The following is a 12,911-nucleotide window of genomic DNA, read 5'->3' on the forward strand; positions in this document are numbered from 1 at the left end:
AATATAGTAGTTGTTAGGGTTTGAGGATTGAGGAGACAATTGGCTGCAAAGGAGAAGTGGGGGACTTGAGCAGTGATGAAATTGCTTTGCCCCTTTATTGTGATGGTGATTACATGACCTAAATGTACTGTCAAAACCCATTGAACTATATGCTCAAAAATGACTTTTCTCTATAAAAATTTTAAATTACATGCTTAAAAAGACCTACCAGGGCTGGAACTCTCTACCAATTACTTTTTCCTTTGTCAAATGGATCCCCATTAAGCTTTGCCAATTGGAGGCTCTCACAGGAGACAAGAAAGCTTGAAGAAGAAACTTGCTCCTTCCTATTTGATTTTGATCTCTGTCAGTATCACCCACAGTTTCTTTACTCTGCCAGGGAAGTTGGTTCCTGTTTCCAGTTTCACTTTGTTTTTGCACACTCCTAGAACAGTCTTGTTGCACCACTTCAGAGACACCAGCATCAGATGCCTCCCTTCTCAATGGTCTGAGAATTCTTAAAGTCTCTAGATTCTAATTCCCTGTCAGTTCCCCTATTCCTCCAGCCCTGTGGATAGTAACTGCTTCCTTTGGTTTTTTCCTTTGCACTATTTCTTGCTCTCTTTTGCCTCTTCAGTACTATATTGCCTGTTTAATAATGTCTTGGAGTATTCTTTCTGTTAAAATTGCTGATGTGATTTCTGTCCTATGGACTAGAAATTGATTGAGAGAAAGCCCAGGTCTGTCCCATGCCCTACAAAATCCTACATGATCCATCCTGCCCATTACATCTCTGACCTCATCTTTTACTTTTCTTTCCCCTCACTCTGACTCACAAGAAATACAGTTGATAAAGAAGTATGTTAAGCTTCACCACAGGGGTGTAGTGTCATCAAAATTCAGAATATGGGAAACTCTATTGGACAAATAACTTAGTCTCTACAACAAATAAATTGAAGAAGAGAAAAAAATGATAGAGGTGAAGCCTCTAGATGAAAAGTGCCTTAAAACATATTAACCAGCAGCAAAGTGAAGACCTAATTTGATTTATATTTATATATATAATATGGGGCTTCCCTGGTGGCTCAGTGGTAAAGAATTCTCCTGCAATGTGGGAGACACAGGTTCCACCCCTGGGTGGGGAAGATCCCTGGAGGAGGGCATGGCAACCCACTCTAGTACTCTCACCTGGAGAATCCCCATGGACAGAGAAGCCTGGTGGGCTACAGTCTATAGGGTCGCAAAGAGTCGGACAGGACTGAAGTGACTTAGCACACATACATGCACACAATATATTCACATAATATATATAATTTCATATATGATTAATATATATGACATCATATATATCTATAAGGTAACTGAGAGATTTGAACTATTTAGTTGTTAAATTGAATTTTGGTTTTATGTTTAAGAGTCAAACATTTGGAGATACAAGTGGAAATATTTATGGACATATTGGGATTGGGTGCTGGGAGAAGGTCTGGGGGAAGCAGATGGCTCATAGATATAATAACATTGGCCACAAATTGATCACTGTTGAAGCCAAATGTCTTCATCATTTCAAGCTAGTGTAACAAAATACCACAAACTGGATGACTTATAAACAGTAAATACTCATTTCTTACAGTTCTGGAAGCTGAGAAATCCAAGACCAGGCCACTTGCAGATTCAATATCTGGTGGGGAGCCCACTTCCTCATTCACAGCAAATTTCTCACTGCAACCTCATATGTGGAAGGAGCAAGGGCATTCTCTCAGGCCTTATTTATAATGATACTAGTCCCATTCATGAGAGACTATTCTTATGACTTAATCACCTCCTCAAGGCCCCACCTCCTAACAGCATCACTTTGGGGGTTAGGTTTCAAGATAAACATTTTGAGAAAGACACAAACATGCAGCCTATAGCACCAGGTAATAGAAGGGATTCATTTTATTATATAAAGACTAGATTGTTTATATGCTTTTAAATGTCTGTTTGTCTTCAAAAATCTGAGCGTCTATCTACTGTGTGAGGCAGTTAATGCAAAGAATGACTCACAGGCCTCTGGAAAATGTCAGGAGCCATTGCTGAAAAGCATATGCTGCAGTGGTTTCAACCATCAGCTCTGGAAATCAACACCTGTGTATGCCACAAGTCAGTGGTCACCTGTGTGACCTTGGACTTCATATCTTCATGCCTCTGTTTCCCACATGCAGAGTGGAAATGATAATGGGGTCTAGCCCCATGGAGTCTTCCTGAAGATTAACTGAGTTAGTAGCTATGAAGCACTACCTCAGAACATCATCTGGCCCATAGTAAGCAACCAAAATATGTCTATTATAATTATCATTATTACTATTATCATCAAATAGGAAGACATGTTAAAATGAACCAACAGGGAAACAAGTGTATCCAAAATATGTTTTTAATCTTAATGAAGTTCACAAATGGCATAATATTGACATTTCCTTAAACAAATTATACAATCATGTTCTTGGTCAATAAAGCATAGCATCACCATTACCATGTGTCCCCACAGGCCACAGAGGCAGTGACTGAATGTCCCCCTAAGAGTTGGCAGAGATGCCATGGTCAACAGAACATCTTTCAAAGACCCAATTTGCTACCAGATAAGCTAATGAGAGATGCCATCACATTTACTGTATATAGAATCAAATATAAAAAAGATGCACAACAAATATGGAATTAGCTTATTTTTGCATTCAGTTTCATTCCTTTCAAGTGATAAAGGTGCTTTTTTTTCCAGTATCTATTAGGATGCAAACATGTATATCTTCCATGGTGCCTCCTCACCAAGTGGTTGTCAACAGAAATTAACAGAAGTGGTGAGTTTAGCTTCATGGTAACCTGAGGTGAAAAAAATAAATAAAATTAAAAAGAAGAAGAGGGGTAGGAAGAGGGAAAGAAGAAAAAGAAAGAGAAGTAGGAGAATAAGAAGGAAATAATCACAATTACTACTGAAAGAACACAAATTTATAGAAATGTTTCTTTAACTGAACTCTATTTACAAATTATGGATATGCGACATGAGAAAACTTTTATGGCAAAAGATGAGAAAACAATTCAGGGGTCACTATTAATACTAGCAGCAGTATTACAGTTATAGCTCTCTTGTCTGAATCTGTGAACACTGATCAATGTTGAAGGGTTTTCCGAAACTGGGTTAATTAATGATGTGTGACCCAGGCTAAGATTTGCAAGGCCTTCCCTTTCTGAATTTAGCAAGCTATTTTTCTCTTCTGAGAAAGATGACACTGCATCTCCACAGCCTGTCCTGTGTGTATGAAAGAGTGTGTTAGTCCCTCAGTCATGTCCAACTCTTTGCGACCCCATGGACCACCAGGCTCCCCTGTCTATGGAATTTTCCAGGCAAAAATACTGGAGTGGGTGTCCATTTCCTTCTCCAGGGGATCTTCCCAACTGAACCTGGGCTTTCTGCATTGCAGGCAGATTCTTTACCACCTGAGCCACCAGGGAAGACCACAGCCTGTCCTAGTGCTCGGATTTTAAGCTAAGTTGTAGGAACTCACTAACTCAAGAGGAAAAATGTAATTGGAGAGAAGAGATCTGAACCCATGTCCAGTGGTTTCAAAATGCAAGTCCTAACCTCCAAATCCCTTCTCCTCCCTTCTGACAGTACAAGGCAATCACCTTCTTCCCAGAGTCATTTCTCTGCTCAGTCCTGAAGTTCCCTGCGGCGCCGGCCAAAGGCTTCAGAGCCCACGTTGGTGGGCACAAAGTTGCTCTTTACCACACCCCCAGATCTGCTGAGCAAGCCTGCCAGCCGATGGGTCACACAGGTGGCGGTGTTGCAGGACCTCTTCTGGGCAGTGATGCTGGTTTGCAGGATGGAGAAAGGAGAGAAGGCCTGTCAGTGAGAGGCTGCAACAGAAGCCTACCCATCGGGCCTTCAGAAAGAGAATTGTAGCTCTTCGACATATCACTTAAATGTAAGTATTTCTCCTAAATGCAATTATCAAGGCTGTTAGGGGAAATGACCTAGCAGCCTTTGCCAGAAGCCCTGCCTAAAAGTTTTCACAAAAAATGCACTTCAAGGCCATGTGACAAGTGCTAAAACCCTACACTTACCATCTCTTACATTCTCCCCACCCCAACACTCAAGGAGCATATGAGGACATATCCCAGCCCCAAACACCAACAAAACCACTTCCTACGGAAAATGAAAACTTTCTGAAGTCTTACCTGGAAGAGGCTCAGAGCACCAGGTTTGCAGCATCCTCCCCCAGCAGTGCTTACCTGCTCCGCAGCACACCTGTTCTCATTGCAGGAGCTGGTTCACAGGACTCTTACCACACCCTGTATCCCACTTACCCTAAGGTGAAGGCTACTTTTAAGCATAGGCCCTGGGCACTCTCAGGCCTTGAACGGGGACCAGAGTAATGACCACCAAAGTGTCAATCCTTTTAGAAAATAGATTTATTCATCAATGACGAGGCGTGAGGGATGAAGCAGGAATTGGAGGGCTCTGCCATGATACCCTTGGGATCTCAGAAACTTCCCTCACTCTCTCTCATCTCTAACCTTATCTGTGAGTCCTGCTGTCTTTCCTTCCATTCTGAGGTTCCTGGCATTCTTTGTCATAAGCAAAGCTACCAATACGAGCTTGAAGAGCAATCAGAGTGAAATCCACATGCATTAATTTCATCCATGGGAACAAGAAAGGAAATCAGGAAGCAGTGGAAGGAGTTCAGTTGGCATCCTGGGGCACCCCAAAATGGGAGGAGAGGTCCTTCTCCAAGCTGTTGGCTATGTCCCTTTTCTTGCCAGGTGTTTCAGGCCCAAAGCCCATGCCAGAGTATCTATGATAGTTGTTCAAGTCCTTCCAGTACGCGCTCAGCACACAGGTACTCAGATTACTGCACCGCTTAGCTCTGGAGCTGTCCAGGCTGCAGGGAAAAGACATGCCAGACAATACCATGCACCAGGGCTGCTCCTGGGGGCAGTCATGCAGAAGGTTAGACCAGGGAGGGGGCACTTGGAGCAGAGGTGGGAGGGGCAGGCAGGAGGCACAGCTCACACACCCTCCACTAGGAGATCTCAGAGGTTCACTGAGCCAGGGCAGAGTGGGGAAGGGCTGCGGTGGGGAAGGGGTGACCTTTTCTGGATTCCACATGCTGCTCAGTTCTTCCCGCTCTGCAGACAGGTCCTCAGGGTGCATGCACGAGCAATACGTGGCTCTGCTGGCGTTACTCAAAGCTCAGGGTGCACAGGGAGGTGGGGATGGGGAAGGGTGTCTGGCCCAGTGAGAACGTGCACATGTCCACAGATTCTACACATCTAAAGGCCCCAGACCTACCTCAGACACTGCTCTACCTGACCCCACCCTCTGCAAGGCCTTTGGGTTTACCTTGCAACTGTGCAATGAAGGTGCCTTGCAGGTGTGAAAGAATATACACAGGTTAAATTCCTTAGATATCCTGAGCTACAACAGGCCCATCCCCTGGCTCCACACTTACCAGTCCTATCTCATCCAGTGCTGAGCGTTCTCCTCAGTAGGGCAAGACCAACTCTCAGAATAAGTGCTTCCACATCTCCCCATCGCATTTCCTAACAGCTTTCAGGAGTTGATCTTTTCAATGTGTCTAACTAACCACAGTTCCTCCAGCTGCATCTGGACAGATCACAGTCTTCCATGGAGGCTGAGAATGACTGAGTGCCGTCCTGGTGATCAGGGACAACCTGCAGGACTCTGGCCAGATGTTGTTTTTCCTGCTTTTCTGGGCTACACCCTCTTGAATAGGCCAGAGCTGGGAGGGGAGACTTACCTGGAGTCCTCTGTCTCCTCCTGCTCCTCCTCCTGCTCCAGCTCGTTGGTCTTCTGCTGGACATAGGCCTTCACCAATGCGGCCAGCAGGAGGCGCCCTTCCTTCTCACTGAGTGCCCCAGGATCAGGGAGGGTCTCCAAAGCTGACCTGGAGAGAGGAAGCAACCCCTGCAAAGAGGCTCTGAGCCCCTGCCTGCCTCCTTCCCAGGATAAGCACCCAGGCTACCCAGTCCCTGTGGCTTTCCCAGAGGACATGGCTCTCCTGACTCCCAGCCCACAGGGCTCAAGGCCAGTGTCCACCTAAGGGTATTGATTCACTGGGAGCCTCCCGCTGCTGTGACCTCAGAGGCAAAAAACTGCCTGATCCCAGGGTCAGTGGAAGGGGAATAAGTTCGTGGCTTCAGGCTGTCTCACCTGAGTGGTGTCGCCTGGAGACTGCCTGCCTGGCACAGGACCAAGATGCTGAAAGCCAGGAAGGGGGAGGATTTCCCGAAGCCCATGATGCCTCTCTGTAAAGGGAGAATGACGTTACCACTGCACCAGGACCAGGCACCGTCCGGAGCCCACAGACCCAGGTTCCAGTCCGGCCACAACTGCCTTGAGAATTCAGGCAGGCTACTTCACCTCCCCACGCCTCTTTTTAGTTCATTTGCCCAGATAGGCTGCTTTGAATCTCAAAATATACGTTACACTGAATAGTTTGGTAAGTAGAAATAGGTGTGCTGGGGAGGGGTGGGGGAGGGTTCTGGTTTTGTTCCGTGAAAGCCAGGAAGAAGCTATACACACGCACATAAAGCCACACGTTTTGCCCCAGGCAGAAACCAAGCGAGGACCCACCCTTGCTGTAGACTGCCTATCTTCTTAGGGACTGAGAAATCTAGGACCACTTAGCCTCCGCTGGACTTCGCTGCCAGCGGGTGGGAGAGGAAGGCAGGAGGGGTAAATTGGAAAGGAGCATTAACCTCTCAGTCTGTGGGTTTGGGTTTGGGAGTAATTTAACGTGCAGGATCGTGCCTGGACTCTGCCAGCGCATCCCTTCTCTGCTAAAATGCGGTTTAGCAGCAGGTGCTGGGCGCCAGCTCCCCGAAATGAGCTCCACGTTCTGGCCGGCTGACTGCACTGCCCCAAGTCCATGCCAATGCCCCAGGCACGCAAGCGAGCTGCAGACGCCTCAGAGGAAGCTTCAGGGCTTAACCGGCCGGAGAACCAAACACGATCTCTCCTGGGGACCTAGACTGCTCAGGGCACTCCCAGAACAAACTCCAACAGGATCCTGCATGCAAAGGATGGGCACCAAAGCAGGGGCCGAGGACCAAGTTAGGCTAGGAAGCTAGGGCTGGGCGCACGGCGCTTCCAGCGTCCAGGCGAAGCCCTGGGGATGCTTGCGGTTTCACTGGCGCTAGTTAGAAGAAAATGAGCTGTCAGCCACAACCTTCTACCTTCTTCCCAGCGGGACAGGCAGCTAGGAGCACCTGGTTATAGGTGGGCCAGGATGGCCTTCAGGAGTAAAGGAGAAGCAAGCAGGCAAGCGGATGGAGCAAATTAGATGAACTATCCAGAGGCTGGTAATCAGAGTGAGCAACATAGGAAGTTCTCACCTGGCAACTCGAGTTTCAGGAGAGGGCGCGCGGCGGGTCCCGGGGACAGACACAACGCCTGCTGTGGGCGTCTTCTCTGCGGAGCTCTCGGCTCTTATGCGGGTGATAGGGGGCGGGGAGGGCCCCAGGAGTCCGCACGGCCAATCCAAAGTGGCCAGGAGCGACCCAGCTCCGATTGCGTCATTGCCCGCGCTCCCACACCGGTCCACTAGGGAGGGGAACCGTCCGCTCTGGCTGTCATTCGCAATGAGGTCATTGCTTGGGGAATCGGAGGGCTGGGAGGGAGTGGAGGGCGTTCGACGTCCAGAAAGTGGGAGCAAACTGGGGGAGAGACTGGTGTAACTGACGGTGAAGGGTCAGAGTGCCTCTCACTTTCTCTGCGCCTGAACTCAGACCTCGCACCCCCTCCATCCACTCCAGTAGGGACCCCGGCCGGGTCACTCAGATTCTGAAGGGATCTCAGATGTAATAGACCACGTTGGAGGAAGGGGATGGTGAGAAGAAAGGATCTTTGAAAAATTAAGCTCTTTGGACCATATAGGGTGATCCTGTATATTCTTCCTCCCTACTCTCCTTCAATCGCCCCTCGAAGTAGTTTTGCTTCCAGTCTGGTAACCTCGCCTCTTTGGCCTCACTCCTCTGGGACAGAGGTGGGAGTGGAAGAGAGGACTGGGGAGGGGGCTAAGCTGGTACTGCCTGCACAGAGAGCTAGACACCCCTCTTGTACTCCCAAATTCTCGAATTCTCAACTGCTAGTTCAGTATCCCCTACTCTAACCGCGGATCTGCACCACGGCGCTGGAGTTGGTTTACACAGCTGTCCCACTCCTCTGCCTTTTGTTTGCCAAGCTGCTGGGCCAGGACGCCTCTGTCCGGGTTTCTACCCGTCTCGCCCCACATCCCCGCCCCACTTTCCTGAAGCGCTAGCTTGCAGAGCTGAAGGGGGTCAGCGTCCACCCACGGGTGCTGCAAGCCCAAAGGGCAACCTTCGAACATATAGGTTCGAAGCCCCAGGCTGGCAGAGCGCGCACTCACGCCTCCCACAAGGTGCACACCGCACTCACCTACCTGGACCCCAGACACACGTTTTCCTTTCGCACTCACAAACGGACCCTCCGCAGACCGCCAGCACTGGCTCTAACAGACGCGCCCTCACCCGCTGTTCGCTAAGGGGGGAGCGCGCATCCACCCAACCCTACCTGGACCAGATCTGAAAGTAACACCTCGAGTTTCTGCTTTCGGAAACAGGCACATTTTACGTACACAGGGGTGCGCGTTGTCCCCCCCCGCCCCCCGCCCCCAGCATGCATATAGACACACGCGCCAGGTGGACAGGTACCGCTGGAAGCTGACTATATCTGCCCTTTCCTTTTTCCTTAAGGAAAGCCGGGTCTGGAGTCCGCGAGGCGGGCGCCCGAGACACGCGGGCGCAGCGAGAAGATCCCGGCTCTGGAAGGGTCGCATAGGGACTGTGGGGAGAGGCAGGGGGCAGGAGTGAAGAGGCACCCACCTTCAGAGCCTCAGGCTAGCCCCGCACCACGTGGTCGCGGCGACACCAGACGCGCCCGCCGGGCCCTCCTGAGCTCGCGAAGCCTCTCAGGAAACCTCGCCCAGAGGTGCGAGGCCGGGAGCGGAGCCAGAGGCCCGCCGAAGACCCGCAGCTGGTGACCACCGCTTCTGCGGGTCAGGGAGGAGCACAGGGGACGTCTGTCTAGACCCTCCGGGTTTTCTGTGACAGAACGCTGCTTGTGGGCACAAGACCGGTTGCCCTCCAACACCTTAGCAATCTAAACTCCCAAAGAATCAGGTCGGCCAAACGGCGATTCTTGCTGGGCCTGCTATGCCAGCGGGAGGAGGCACAGAGCGCAGGACCCGGAGTCTCCCCTGCTCCCGGGAAGCCTGAGCGGCCCCGAGAAGGTGGCGGGGGTGGGGTGGGGGCTGATCCGGAGGGACTGTCTCTCTGCGCCCCAGTTCTTAGGCTCGCTTTCGTATGCAACCGGTGACACCGAAGCGGCCTTTTACTTGGGGGCTCTTCTGCATGAGTCCTGCAAATGCGAGGATGTACTTCTGCGTCCCTTTCCGGGATTCCGGCTGGGGAAGGGGGCTACCAGGTGGACAGGTGTCGCTGGGAGCTGACTATACCTGCCCCTTTCCCCGCTTCATCCCGGACCACTGAGGTCCTGCAGAGTGTAGCCCGCCCAGCAGCCCCGGGCAGCCCTGCTCCCCAGAGAGGGCCAGCGCAGGGGACGAGAAAAGACCCAGAAGCCCCCCACCTTGAAGCCCAGGCTCCCCAGCGTCCACCAAGCTCGAAGGCCGCAGAGAGCGCAGGAGGAATCGGGTTTGGGGTTCTGCCTCTCTAGAGGCCCCAAAATATGAATTTAGGAAAACTTTGAACTCTTAGGGTTAAGGGCTGAAAAGTTGGCATCCTCTCCAGAGACTGTGTCACTTGGACTTTTCTGAAATGTTAGGACCCACAGCCTTGCGGCTGCCCTGAGCACAATACAATATCTGGGGCGCCCTGCATTCCGCATAGGGGGGATGGCCCAGAACCCAAGCAGAGCTCCTGCCTGGGTGAAGTCGGTGAAAGTTTCTGTAAAAGCCACAGAGGCTCGAATCCCTGCGCTCTGGCAAGAAAGAGGAGTGTGCACCCTACCTGGAGGCCCATCTTGTCACAAGTAGTCCTGGTTCCTCGCTTTAAGTATCTTGTTGGGTATCCAGAATTATTTGCCCTAATCTTCCTCCACTAGGGTCTTTGCACAGTGTTTGGAGCACAGCAGGTGCACAGCAAAAGTTTGGTGACAGGGGAGTGAGAGAAGGGATGAATGAATGAACAGTTCCAAGGGTTCATTACAGTAAGAGTCAGCAGGAAATTCGAAGCCAAGTTGAACGGCACCCAATTTAGATCCATTAGATGGAAAAGCAGATTGTTGATCCAAAGAAGTACCTCTTTTTATTTAATGAAAGGAATTCTGATGTCCTGGTGGAAACTTTCTGGAATATAACGTGAGAGGAACGGTTCCGAACTCCAGCTTGAAAAGCAAAATAAGGCATTTTTCCTCAACTCATCCTTTATTATATTTGTGAGTGAATGGAAGAAAAAAGTCAATAAAATGCCTTGCTTTCTAAATCGAGAAAATTACATTTTGATTTTCCTGGAACTGTTCTGAGCTTCAAGGCATCCCAATCAAACCAACTAGCATGAGGATTTACAGCGAATGGTTTCCCAGGAATAATCTTTTGCTCTTAAATTGTCTCAAATGTTTCCATGCTCGGTTTAACTTTTTAATGTAATTATTTTTTACATTTTGAAAATGAGTCATTAATTTTTAGAGAGAAACAGATTCCATGTACTATAGCCTTTGAAGTTTATTTTTATTTACTTTAACTTACTCTCTGTTTTCTTTACAAATTTTCTTGAAGAAATATCCCTTAAGGGAAAGTTTTATTGATGCAACCAATACTGAGAACCCACTATGTGCCAGGCATTGTTACAGGCACTAGCAATTCACAGTGAACAAAACAAAACCCCTGCCCTCCTGATACTTATATTACAGTGATGTATTTAACAGGAGTCCTTGTATATCACCTTCCACCCAAAAGAAACACATACATATCCTCACCCAGGAATTGAACTGGGGTCTCCTGCATTGCATGTGGATTCTTTACCAACTGAGCTGTGAGGGAAGCCCATATTCCACTCGCATCCTCACAATATAGTAATATCATCTATCTGTCAAACAGATATTCAGGGTTTATATGATTAAGACAATGTACTGACTAGCTGAGCTCCATAGTGTACTTTGATTACATTTTCTTGTGTGTTTTACTTTTAGTTATTAATTCCCTCTCTTTTCATTTGTCTAATTTTTTTTCTGCCATCACCTGTTTTTTCATTTTCCAGTGTCACATTTGTCCCTCATTCTTGGTTTACTACCTCACTTTGGTAGAGCAAACTCACCATTATATGAGAGATTTTCCAGAGATTGTGAAAGCATTCTCTACTTGTCTCCTATACCCAGTGTGACTGTTGAGAAATCCATTTCCTTTTTTTTTTTTTTCTTTTTGTATAGGACCTCTCTCTCTCTTTCTCTCTCCCCCCTTCTCTCCCTCCCTCTGTTCCAGTCTTCTAAAATACCATGATGTTGTGTCTTGGTGTGGGCTATTTTTATTTATTGTTCTAAGTACTGGAATAACACTTGCAATAAGCAAATTCATGTTCTTCAAGTTAGGGATATTTTCTTGCTTTATTTCTTTGATAATTTTATCTTTTTGTTGTTTTTGTTCAACTTTCTGGGAGACTTTTTTAAAAAATTTACATTGTTTTTAAATTCTTTTGATCATAGTTTTAACTTGCAATAACTTTTTAAAAATCCTGTGTTACTTTTTACATCCTCCTGTTTTTATTTAATGGGTACAATATCATCTTCTAGCTCTCTGCAGCTGTTAAATATAGGTTGTTTTGTTTTTCTCACTTTAGAGATTACCCTCATATTCCTAGTTCTCCCTAGCTGCTGATTTATATTTAAGAGGGATAATAATATGCTATTCAGAAGATGAGAATGGCAGAATTGTCCATTGATAGACCTGAATATAATAAAATGATTAGATAAGAAGCAACCTTGCCTTTCTACTGGGGGAGGGATGCTAAACTAAGAATAACTTGTAAGTCTTTCCTCTTGGCTCTTCATCTCCTAATAAGATCCTACAAGGATTACTGGAATGGGGGGTTGGGGGATAGAGTATAAACTGATGAGTAATGAAGAAGGAGGCTGAGAGTTTTATCATTCATTATAATAATCCTCCAGTCTTTTCTGGGACCCAGTCACCTAACTACATAGGATACAAAGAAAATTTTGGGTCTAACTACTCCTTTTAAAGGCTTGAAATTATTCCAATTTTCAACCCAGTCTATAAGACCACCAACAGAGGCAACCAATTCCTCAGAGCCTAGAGCTTGTCTGGAGTCCTTGCTTCTTGATGGCTTTCCCTGCCCTACTAGAGTAGTTTGCACTAGAAATGTATGTCATTACACAGCTTTCTTTTCTGCTAAACCAGTTAAGAAGACTGCTTGAAGGGTAGCAGATACAGTAATTGCAGAGCCCTCAAATTAGATTCAATCCACTGGGTACTGGACCTCAGTGGAGCCCCACTTCCCATCACAGACAACCTGCTTGGGAGGCTTCTTCCTCCAAATCCCAGAGAAATAGAGATGCCAACATCTAACTTGTAGAAGTCCTTTCTTAGAGATTATTTTTAGGGTTGTCTGTGTCTGCCAGAGAATGAGCAAGGCATGGTGGCCCAGACCCAAGCTGGTCACTCTGAGAGATAGACAGTGAATGACGTCAAGGAATTACTCAGGTTGGGTTCCTCTGAGATGATTAAGCTTCTTTCTTGGCTCAGACTCACTGAACCCAAACTGACTATATCCTCCCTGTCTGAAAGCATTATTCCATACTGCAATGGAAGTAGAAATACCGGTAAAGCTTTCTTGTAAAGCTCATTAGAGAAAAATTTCCTGCATTCAACACTCTCAGAAAAATGAGA

General features: G+C 47.6%; 1 protein-coding gene across 1 annotated transcript; it reads right to left on the bottom strand.

The window, feature by feature from the left end:
- Positions 1-4,426: 4,426 nt before the first annotated feature.
- LOC120876417 (calcitonin) lies at positions 4,427-6,273 on the bottom strand. Its single transcript, XM_040258298.1, has 3 exons — positions 6,185-6,273; positions 5,772-5,918; positions 4,427-4,892 (listed from the first exon to the last, which is right to left on the bottom strand). The coding sequence occupies exons 1-3, from the start codon at positions 6,268-6,270 to the stop codon at positions 4,694-4,696; spliced, it is 432 nt and encodes a 143-aa protein (XP_040114232.1). The 5' UTR covers positions 6,271-6,273; the 3' UTR covers positions 4,427-4,693.
- Between the last annotated feature and the right edge of the window lie 6,638 nt (positions 6,274-12,911).

The sequence above is a fragment of the Oryx dammah genome, unplaced genomic scaffold (genome assembly GCF_014754425.2).
Source record: "Oryx dammah isolate SB20612 unplaced genomic scaffold, SCBI_Odam_1.1 HiC_scaffold_17, whole genome shotgun sequence".
Lineage (NCBI taxonomy): Eukaryota > Metazoa > Chordata > Mammalia > Artiodactyla > Bovidae > Oryx > Oryx dammah.

Coding starts and splice junctions, on each gene's coding strand:
- LOC120876417 (XM_040258298.1), bottom strand. CDS start 6,270: ATGGGCTTCGGGAAATCCTCCCCCTTCCTGGCTTTCAGCATCTTGGTC. Junction 5,919..6,184: donor CTCCAGGCGACACCACTCAG/GTGAGACAGCCT, acceptor TCCTCTCTCCAG/GTCAGCTTTGGAGACCCTCC. Junction 4,893..5,771: donor GAGGAGACAGAGGACTCCAG/GTAAGTCTCCCC, acceptor TTTTCCCTGCAG/CCTGGACAGCTCCAGAGCTA.